Genomic DNA, 11,566 nt, shown 5'->3' with positions numbered 1-11,566 from the left:
TGACTTCCTGTTCCAGTCATCTCAGAGGAGCTTATGGTGAATCACTTCCTGCCTGGACTGAGGTGTCTGAGGGCGGACATGGAACAGCTATCTCCTGAACACGAGGTATATACGCACTCTCACATTGACCATACAGTAGCTCTTCCAAACTCCATCAACTGACCTGTTTCCCATGCCAGCTAAAGACCAGCTGATTCCCAGACCACTCACCACACAGCGTGATGTTGTCTCCAGAAGGGAGACTCACCAGGCATACTTTCCACAGCACAGCAATCTGGCATATTTTCCGCTGTGTGTCTTGTTGCAGGTGATCCTGAGCTCCATGATCAAGGAGGGGGAAACCAAGGTAGAGAACAGAGGGATCGGACAGGCTGAGGGGTGAGTACTAACACACACCATTAAAGCAGCACCCATGTGTCTGTGTGCTATGTCAGAGCATTCAAAACACACACACACACTTTCCTAGCCTGCTGGTTTTGATCCCAAACATGAGTCTTTTTATTTTATTTATTTTGTCATTTAGCAGAGGCTCTTATCCAAAGCAAGTTACTGTAGTGACTGCATACATTTGTTTATGTTTTCCGTACTGGTCCCCCTTGGCGAATCATATGAGTTTAGGGAGGAGTACAGCGGTACTGTGGGTGATAGGAGGAGGGGAGTTTAGGGAGGAGTACAGCCGTACTGTGGGTGATAGGAGGAGGGGAGTTTAGGGAGGAGTATAGCCGTACTGTGGGTGATAGGAGGAGGGGAGTTTAGGGAGGAGTACAGCCGTACTGTGGGTGAGAGGAGGAGGGGAGTTTAGGGAGGAGTACAGCCGTACTGTGGGTGAGAGGAGGAGGGGAGTTTAGGGTGGAGTACAGCCGTAGTGTGGGTGACCGGAGGAGGGGAGTTTAGGGAGGAGTACAGCCGTACTGTGGGTGATAGGAGGAGGGGAGTTTAGGGAGGAGTACAGCCGTACTGTGGGTGATAGGAGGAGGGGAGTTTAGGGAGGAGTACAGCCGTACTGTGGGTGATAGGAGGAGGGGAGTTTAGGGAGGAGTACAGCCGTACTGTGGGTGATAGGAGGAGGGGAGTTTAGGGAGGAGTACAGCCGTACTGTGGGTGAGAGGACGAGGGGAGTTTAGGGAGGAGTACAGCCGTACTGTGGGTGAGAGGAGGAGCGGAGTTTGGGGAGGAGTACAGCCGTAGTGTGGGTGAGAGGAGGAGGGGAGTTTAAGGAGGAGTACAGCCGTAATGTGGGTGAGAGGAGGAGGGGAGTTTAGGGAGGAGTACAGCCGTAGTGTGGGTGATCGGAGGAGGGGAGTTTAGGGAGGAGTACAGCCGTAGTGTGGGTGATAGGAGCGGAGTTTAGGGAGGAGTACAGCCGTAGTGTGGGTGAGAGGAGGAGGGGAGTTTGAGGAGTACAGCCGTAGTGTGGGTGAGAGGAGGAGGGGAGTTTAGGGAGGAGTACAGCCGTAGTGTGGGTGATCGGAGGAGGGGAGTTTAGGGAGGAGTACAGCCGTAGTGTGGGTGATAGGAGCGGAGTTTAGGGAGGAGTACAGCCGTAGTGGAGGAGGGATGTGTGTGCATCAACATTTCAACATTTGAACTCTGAGGCTGTAGCCTAGCAACACACACAATAGTTTTCTGCCTTAATTGTTTTTAGGCTGTTTTTCTCTTCATAGAATGTCATCATCATGTCATAATGCACAGTGTCAGAGACAACAGTTATAACTAGAATCTCTGTCATCATAATGCACAGTGTCAGAGACAACAGTTATAACTAGAATATCTGTCATCATAATGCACAGTGTCAGAGACAACAGTTATAACTAGAATCTCTGTCATCATAATGCACAGTGTCAGAGACAACAGTTATAACTAGAATCTCTGTCATCATAATGCACAGTGTCAGAGACAACAGTTATAACTAGAATCTCTGTCATCATAATGCACAGTGTCAGAGACAACAGTGATGTCTAATGACAGGATCCATCCCCGATATGGGCTTGTTTTATCACGTCTCTCAACAACCATGTTACGACTAAGCAGCTTAACTCCAGCATTTTACTGTGGCTCATAACTTTCATTCCAGTATTGACCATATGTCGTTGTGATGTTGTTACTGCGTCTCTCTGCTGTTGTTCAACCCCAGTTAGGCAGAGAGGGGGAAAAAGAGGAACTCTCTTAACTGTCAGTCAGTAGAGAACAGAAGGAACTTTTATTGTTAACACTTAAGCAACTGTTTTTACCAGTCTAGTTATATGGTCAAGGTCACGGCAAAGAAATGAGAATGTTATAATCAGACCGTTAACAGCAACACCTCTCTGAATTGGATGTTTAGGGAGACCAAGAGTATTGAGACTATATACAAAACATTCTAGATGAATGATAGCCTGTAAAAACCATTCAGTGTACCTATGTAATAATTTCCCATTCTTCAGGCTATCTACAGTCAGCTCCAAATATATTGTTTTGGCTCTGTACTCTGAAGTGATACATTGACTATGAGGTTGAAGTGCGGACTAGCAGCTTTAATTTGAGGGTATTTTCATCCATACCGGGTGAATAATTTAGAAATTACAGAACTTTTTGTACATAGTCCCCCCCCATTTTAGGGGTCCAAAAGTATTGGGACAAATTCACTTGTGTATGAAAGTAGCCAAAAGTTAAGAATTTATTCCCATATTCCTCCTAGAGTGCAATGATTACATTATTTTGGAGTCACTTTTATTGTAAATAAGAATGAAATGTGTTTCTTAACACTTTTACATTAATGTGGATGCTACCATGATTACAGATAGTCCTGAATAATGAGTGAGAAAGTTAGACCCACAAATATCATACCCCCCAAGACATGCTGACCTCCCCTGTTATTGTAGTGGTGAGAGGTTAGCCTGTATTTGGGGTGTGATATAAAATGCTGACCTCTCCTGTTATTGTAATGGTGAGAGGTTAGCGTGTATTTGGGGTGCGATTATAAAATGCTAACCTCCCCTGTTATTGTAATGGTGAGAGGTTAGCGTGTATTTGGGGTGTGATTATAAAATGCTAACCTCCCCTGTTATTGTAGTGGTGAGAGGTTAGCATGTCTTCGGGGTAGGATATTTGTGCATCTAACTTTCTCATACAAAACATTAGGAACACCTGCTCTTTCCATGACATAGACTGACCAGGTGAATCCAGGTGGAAGCTGTAATCTGTTATTGATGTCACTTGTTAAATCCACTTCAATTTGGGTAGATGAAGCGGAGGAGACGGGTTAAAGAAGGATTTTTAAGCCTTGAGACATGGATTGTGTACGAGTGCCATTCAGAGGGTGAATGGGCAAGACAAGAGATTTAAGTTCCTTTGAATGGGGTGTGTCAAGAACTGCAACGCTGCTGGGATTTTTAAGCTCAACGGTTTCCCATGTGTATCAAAAATGGTCCACCACCCAATGGACATCAAGCCAACTTGACACAACTGTGGGAAGCATTGGATTCAACATGGGCCAGCATCCCTATGGAACGCTTTCGACATCTTGTAGAGTCGATGCCCTGACGAATTGAGGCTGTTCCGAGAGCAAAAAAAGAGTGGGGGGTCCTCAATATTAGGAATGTGTTCTTAATGTTTGGTATACGCCATGCATAATCTATCCCATTGTGCACTATATAATCTAAACTCTAAACTATATCATCTAAACTCTAAACTATATCATCTAAACTCTAAACTATATCATCTAAACTCTAAACTATATCATCTAAACTCTAAACTATATCATCTAAACTCGAAACTATATAATCTAAACTCAGCAACAAAAAGAAACGTCCCTTTTTCAGGACCCTGTCTTTCAAAGATAATTCGTAAAAATCCAAATAACGTCATAGATCTTCATTGAAAGTGTTTAAACACTGTTTTCCATGCTTGTTCAATGAACCATAAACAATTCATGCACCTGTGGAACGGTCGTTAAGACACTAACAGTTTACAGACGTTAGGCAATTAAGGTCACAGTTATGAAAACTTAGGACACTAAAGAGGCCTTTCTACTCACCCTCGAATCCAACAGGTCCCAGACGTGCTCTGTGGGATTGAGATCCGGGCTCTTCACTGGCCATGGCAGAACACTGACATTCCTGTCTTGCAGTAAATCACGCACAGAATGAGCAGTATGGCTGGTGGCATTGTCATGCTGGAGGGTCATATCAGAATGAGCAGTATGGCTGGTGGCATTGTCATGCATGAGGGTCATATCAGGATGAGCAGTATGGCTGGTGGCATTGTCATGCTGGAGGGTCATGTCAGGATGAGCCTGCAGGAAGGATACGACATGAGGGAGGAGGATGTCCTCCCTGTAAAGCACAGCGGTGATATTGCCTGCAATGACAACAAGCTCAGTCCGATGATTCTGTGACACACCGCCCCAGACCATGATGGACCCTCCACCTCCAAATCGATCCCGCTCCAGAGTACAGGTGTAACGCTCATTCCTTTGACGATAAATGCGAATCCGACCATCTCCCCTGGTGAGAGAAAACCTTGACTCTTCAGTGAAGAGCACTTTTTGCCAGTCCTGTCTGGTCCAGCGACGGTGGGTTTGTGCCCATAGGTGAAGTTTTTGCCAGTCCTGTCTGGTCCAGCGACGGTGGGTTTGTGCCCATAGGTGAAGTTGTTGCCAGTCCTGTCTGGTCCAGCGACGGTGGGTTTGTGCCCATAGGTGAAGTTGTTGCCAGTCCTGTCTGGTCCAGCGACGGTGGGTTTGTGCCCATAAGCAACGTTGTTGCCAGTGATGTCTGGTGAGGACCTGCCTTACAACAGGCCAACAAGCCCTCAGTCCAGCCTCTCTCAGCCTATTGCGGACAGTCTGAGCGCTGATGGAGGGGTTTTGCATTCAGGGGGGTAACTCGGGCAGTTGTTGCCATCCTGTACCTGTCCCGCAGGTGTGATGTTCGGATGTACCGATCCTGTGCAGGTGTTGTTACACGTGGTCTGGCGCTGCGAGGACGATCAGCTGTCCGTCCTGTCTCCCTGTAGCTCTGTCTTAGGCGTCTCACAGTACGGACATTGCAATTTATTGCCCTGGCCACATCTGCAGTCCTCAGATCTCCTTGCAGCATACCTAAGGCGCATTCACGCAGATGAGCAGGGACCCTGGGCATCTTTCTTTTGGTGTTTTTCAGAGTAATTAGAAAGGCCTCTTTAGTTTTCATAACTGTGACCTTAATTGCCTACCCTCTGTAAGCTTTTAGTGTCTTAATAACCTTTCCACAGGTGCATGTTCATTCATTGTTTATGGTCCATTGAACAAGCATGGGAAACAGTGTTTAAACCCTTTACAATGAAGATCAATGACATTATTTGGACAGGGTCCTGAAAAATGGACGTTTATTTTTTGCTTAGTTTGTAATCTACAGTATATACCAGTGTGCAGTATATAATATAATCTATATACCAGTGTACACTATATAATAAAATCTATATCCCAGTGTACACTATATAATAAAATCTATATCCCAGTGTACACTATATAATCTATATCCCAGTGTACACTATATAATAAAATATATATCCCAGTGTACACTATATAATATATATCCACGTGTACACTATATTATATATCCCATTGTACAGGCTATCATCAATATAACCATATTGTGTATCTGTGGACCAATAATGATGCTATGTTTAACTGCTAATACATATTTATATGTGTTCAAACTGTGTGTTGCTGTAGATCTGTGTCCATCGCTGCCAGTCTGGTTGGGGAAGATGCCAAGACCAAGTTCCTGAGTAAGATGGGTCAGCTGACCACGTCCGGCGCCATGCTGGCCAACGTTTTCCAGAGAAAGAAGTGATCCTTCTTCCACCGCCGAACCTCCTAGCAGCAAGCACACTACATATCCCATGAGCCTCCATTGTCTGGGAGTGCCAGCCCAGGCTCCAACGATGGGCCAGGTCAGGGTCTCTGCTCGAACGCCTTCTGAATGCATCCTTCACGCCTCCTTGACTGGACAGGGGACAGCACTGAGCCCTAGGAAGGAAGGGTGCCCTTTTCTACATATTTGATCAGGTCCAGGGTGTATGTCAATAGTCTGAAGTGGTTTCCTCTCCTCGTCTCAAGGAGAGAAATGAATTATTATACTATTGAGATACAGCCACTAAGATTTGGCCAACTGGGTTTGTTCTAGAATTTTTACAGATGCAATGTTGTCACCAAAAGCTTTCTGAACGTTCCAGTCCAGTTAGAATTTTAGTGGCGTTCTTTGTCAGAATGTGATTGTTCCGGAACCTTTGTGTCAACATGGAGAGGAGTAGCTAACTGACTGACATCTGTATGTTCATGGCTCTGGCAAATTGCCTACTTGAAGTCAAAATCGTCTGCCTTTTATTTCATCTCTCGTTGTTTTGATATTTTATGAATGATTTAAGATGTATTCCTCCACAGAAATCTGCACTTCACTTTTTTTTTATTACTTTCTCTTGCTATTATATTCTGTTTTGATTTCAGAGTCTTATTATAGAGGATGTACATCCACATCACTACCTTTCATTGGATTTGTTGTATTTCTGTTGGAAAAGAGAAGAACACTGATTGTCTTCCTTAATCCATCTCTCTCTCTTTCTGCCTCTCTTTCTGCCTCTCGTTCTGCCTCTCGTTCTGCCTCTCGTTCTGCCTCTCGTTCTGCCTCTGCGTGTCTCGGGTGGCTATTTTCTAAAGTGGCTGTTTGATTTGGGTTGAGTTATTTTCTCTTTGGGATCATTTTAATGACATGTTATGCTCTACAAGTAAACTGTATGATACACTGAAATGAAGGCGGGACCCATATTATTATGTACATTTGAATTTGGTGTCATGAAATAATAAAATAAACAATTGTGTACTCATGTACACCTGTTATGGTGATTATTGTGTGTGTATATGTATGCATGTAAAAAACATCCTTTTCAATACAGAGCTCAAGGTTTCAGCAGGTGTTCAGAGTAATAAACACAAAATCCCCCCTCATCTTTCACATACAGCCGCAACTTCTAGAAACTTCAAAGAGCTTTTATGTCCCTTTGTCTGTCCAGGATTCCAAAGTTCACTAGCTGGGACAGACTCTGATAGCATTTACAGAGTCCTTGCACCAGTATACAGTAGGGAGTGATGTGTGAAGCTTTATGCTCTCCTATCAATGTATCACCCTGTCCCCACCCCTCATACAGAACAGTATTAGCATATTCCCATTAATATTTAACTTGTTGCTGATAACTCACCAGGTGGACAAATAATTGTAGTTGAGAACAGTGTACCATGTGGGTAGGAATGGAACATAGTGGGAGCATGCTGGTATTTGTATGTGTGTGTGTGAGCGCGAGCGAAAATGTGGCTGATTTGCATGAGAGCTTAGCTGTGTTTGCAGTGTGTCTGAGGAGGCTTTAAGCCTAACTTTGGTGAAGGATGACTTAGGGTCCTGTGTTTTTATTTAACTTACTACAGTGTGTTTGTGTGGCGAGTCAGAAGATCATGTCTTTTTCCAAAGCACGCAGTAGGTCCAAGCCAGAAGACTCCTGAACAGCTAATCAAATGGCTACCCTGACTATTTACATATGGCTACCCTGACTATTTACATATGGCTACCCTGACTACAAATGGCTACCCTGACTATTTACAAATGGCTACCCTGACTATTTACATATGGCTACCCTGACTATTTACATATGGCTACCCTGACTATTTACATATGGCTACCCTGACTATTTACATATGGCTACCCTTCCTTTTACAGCGCTGATACGATCTATGCATAGTCACTTTAATAACTCTACCTACATGCACATATTACCTCAACTAAACGGTGCCCCCCTGTATATAGTCTCCACATTGACTCTGTACCAGTACCCCCTGTATATAGCCTCCACATTGACTCAGTACCAGTACCCCCTGTATATAGTCTCCACATTGACTCGGTACCGGTACCCCCTGTATATAGCTTCCACATTGACTCTGTATAGGTACCCCCTGTATATAGCTTCCACATTGACTCTGTACATTGACTCTGTACCGGTACCCCTGTATATAGCTTCCACATTGACTCTGTACCGGTACCCCTGTATATAGTCTCCACATTGACTCTGTACCGGTACCCCCTGTATATAGCCTCCACATTGACTCTGTACCGGTACCCCTGTATATAGTCTCCACATTGACTCTGTACCGGTACCCCCTGTATAAAGTCTCCACATTGACTCTGTACCGGTACCCCTGTATATAGTCTCCACATTGACTCTGTACCGGTACTCCTGTATATAGCCTCCACATTGACTCTGTACCGGTACCCCTGTATATAGCCTCCACATTGACTCTGTACCGGTACCCCCTGTATATAGTCTCCACATTGACTCTGTACCGGTACCCCCTGTATATAGTCTCGCTATTGTTATTTTACTGCTGCTCTTCAATTTTTTACTTTTATTTCTTATCTGTATTTTTGGTTAGGGGCTCGTAAGTAAACATTTCACTGTAAGGTCTACTACACCTGCTGTATTCAGCATTTCACTGTGAGGTCTACACCTGTTGTATTCAGCATTTCACTGTAAGGTCTACTACACCTGTTGTATTCAGCATTTCACTGTAAGGTCTACTACACCTGTTGTATTCAGCATTTCACTGTAAGGTCTAGTACACCTGTTGTATTCAGCACTTCACTAAGGTCTACACCTGTTGTATTCAGCACTTCACTAAGGTCTACACCTGTTGTATTCAGCATTTCACTGTAAGGTCTACTACACCTGTTGTATTCAGCATTTCACTAAGGTCTACACCTGTTGTATTCAGCATTTCACTGTAAGGTCTACTACACCTGTTGTATTCAGCATTTCACTGTAAGGTCTACACCTGTTGTATTCAGCATTTCACTGTAAGGTCTACACCTGTTGTATTCAGCATTTCACTGTAAGGTCTACTACACCTGCTGTATTCAGCATTTCACTGTAAGGTCTACTACACCTGTTGTATTCAGCATTTCACTAAGATCTACTACACCTGTTGTATTCATTATTTCACTGTAAGGTCTAATACACCTGTTGTGTTCAGAATTTCACTGTAAGGTCTACTACACCTGCTGTATTCAGCATTTCACTGTAAGGTCTACTACACCTGTTGTATTCAGCATTTCACTAAGATCTACTACACCTGTTGTATTCATTATTTCACTGTAAGGTCTAATACACCTGTTGTATTCAGCATTTCACTGTAAGGGCTAATACACCTGTTGTATTCAGCATTTCACTGTAAGGGCTAATACACCTGTTGTATTCAGCATTTCACTGTAAGGTCTACTACACCTGTTGTATTCAGAATTTCACTGTAAGGTCTACTACACCTGTTGTATTCAGCATTTCACTGTAAGGTCTACTACACCTGTTGTATTCAGCATTTCACTGTAAGGTCTACTACACCTGCTGTATTCAGCATTTCACTGTGAGGTCTACACCTGCTGTATTCAGAATTTCACTGAGGTCTACACCTGCTGTATTCAGCATTTCACTGTAAGGTCTACTACACCTGTTGTATTCAGCATTTCACTGTAAGGTCTACTACACCTGTTGTATTTGGCGGATGTGACTAATAACATTTGATTTTATTTGAAATGGTCTTCAAGTCGTAACCACATTATTCCCTTCTACTGTTTTAACCGCTCTCTGCCCTTTAGGGGGGTGTATGTGTGGGTGGGGGGGGTGTACGCACGCGTTTGCCAGTGACACCTGCAAACAGGATACGGAACCCTTTGAGCCGAGTCCAGCACTGTGGTCACTTCTATGGCCAAAAACACACAGTCACATTCCGAGTGTGGCAGACCACGAGCATGTATTAATGGAAACCTTCCTTGTCCTTTCCTGGTTGTCCAGGTTTTACTCTCCCTTTGTGAGTGGGTTGCCTGTAGCAGAAATGAGGGGGGAGTGGAGGCTTATTTGCCGAACATGCCCAATAAATCACTTTGCTTTGGCCTCTTGGGCAATGTTTAGCCAGACAGACATAAACACAGGCAGACAGACACAGGCAGATGGCTCTGTGGCGTTAGCTGTGTTTGGTATTAGAGGCTAAACTGAAGCCTTGAACTGTGCATGTTGTGTGTTAGCGATATGTTCAGTGTTTAAGTTGAAACATTTCATTTCTACATTCGTCAGTTCCAGCTCCTAATTGCCACTCTGCTAACTGTAGATAGGCCCCGCCTACTAAGCGAAGGCTTACGGGAAGGGCCAGAGAGAGGGGGGCAAAAGACAGAACCGAGTGAAGCCCTTCCAGTGACTAACTGTGTCGTTGTAAAGGTCTCATCAATGAAAGAGACAAGCTCCAAAGCCAACTCCTCCTTTGCCGCGTTTCCTTCCAGTTCTCTGCTGCCAATGACTGGAACGAATTGCTGCCAAACACCCTCGAAAAACTGACTGTCCTACTGATGCTTGACTTCGGTGATGTCATTTACAAAATAGCCACCAACAATACTGAGCAAATTGGATGCAGTCTATCACAGTGCCATCATCGCCAAACCCACTGGCTCCAGCTCATCCTTACGTCTTTGCTAGGTAAAGCCCTGCCTTATCTCAGCTCACTGGTCACCACAGCAGCACCCACCCATAGCACGCGCTCCAGCAGGTATATTTCACTGGTCATCCCCAAAGCCAATTGCAAAAATCACTAAAGCTGGAGACTCATATCTCCCTCACTAACTTTAAGCACCAGCTGTCAGAGCAGCTTACTGATCATTGCACCTGTACACAGCCCATCTGTAAATAGCACATCCAACTACCTCATCCCCATACTGTTTTTATTTGTTTGCTCCTTTGCAACCAGAGTATCTCTACTTGCACATTCATCTTCTGCACATCTATCACTCCAGTGTCTAATTGCTAAATTCGAACTATTTCGCCACTATGGCCTACTTATTGTCTTACCTCCCTAATCTTAGTACATTTGCACACACTGTATATAGACTTTTCTGTTGTATTATTGACTGTACGTTTGTTTATTCCATGTGTAACTCTGTGTTGTTGTTTTTGTCGCACTGCTTTGCTTTATCTTGGCCAGGTATCAGTTGTAAGTAAATGAGAACTTGTTCTCAACTAGCCTACCTGGTTAAATAAAGGTGAAAAAATAAATTACAATAGTAATTTGTATTGACATAGAAAATAACTTACATTGAAGTGTAGGCTTATAACTGTATAGCAGCAAATCATATACAGTGAATACAAACAGAGTGTATCTTTCTATATATCAGATATGACTTCACTCATACAACACATCACTGCTTCTTTGGATCATCGTTGTCCGAAGCAAAGTGTCACAGAATCCTGGAATTTTTCTTTATTTAACCTTTATTTAACCGGGCAAGTCAGTTAAGAACACATTCTTATTTTCAATGACGGCCAGGGAACAGTGGGTTAACTGCCTGTTCAGGGGCAGAACGACAGATTTGTACCTTGTCAGCTCGGGGGTTTGAACTCACAACCTTCCGGTTACTAGTCCAACGCTCTAACCACTAGGCTACCCTGCCGCCCATCTCAGACTGCTCGGTGTTCCTGGAGCATGGAATTAGAAGATTTCCTTTTCTCAAGTTCCAGAGAA

The 11,566-nt window shown here is 44.0% G+C and overlaps 1 protein-coding gene across 16 annotated transcripts in view; it reads left to right on the top strand.

The window, feature by feature from the left end:
• LOC112227468 (RAB11-binding protein RELCH homolog) overlaps positions 1–6,850 on the top strand; it is a 67,217-nt gene extending 60,367 nt beyond the window's left edge. For 8 of the 16 annotated variants that reach the window (XM_042308957.1, XM_042308961.1, XM_042308958.1 and 5 more), the window contains 3 exons: positions 17–105; positions 308–378; positions 5,696–6,850. In XM_042308957.1, the coding sequence (XP_042164891.1) occupies positions 17–105; positions 308–378; positions 5,696–5,816 (281 nt within the window). In that variant the 3' untranslated portion in view covers positions 5,817–6,850. Of the gene's footprint in view, positions 379–5,695 lie in introns of those variants that run through there. The other 8 variants (XR_006080329.1, XR_006080324.1, XR_006080328.1 and 5 more) reach the window with 5 other exon arrangements.
• The last annotated feature ends 4,716 nt before the right edge of the window (positions 6,851–11,566 follow it).

This window comes from Oncorhynchus tshawytscha, linkage group LG29 (assembly GCF_018296145.1).
Source record: "Oncorhynchus tshawytscha isolate Ot180627B linkage group LG29, Otsh_v2.0, whole genome shotgun sequence".
Lineage (NCBI taxonomy): Eukaryota > Metazoa > Chordata > Actinopteri > Salmoniformes > Salmonidae > Oncorhynchus > Oncorhynchus tshawytscha.
Note: the sequence above shows the minus strand (reverse complement) of the source record. Positions and strands in the feature narration are given on the sequence as shown.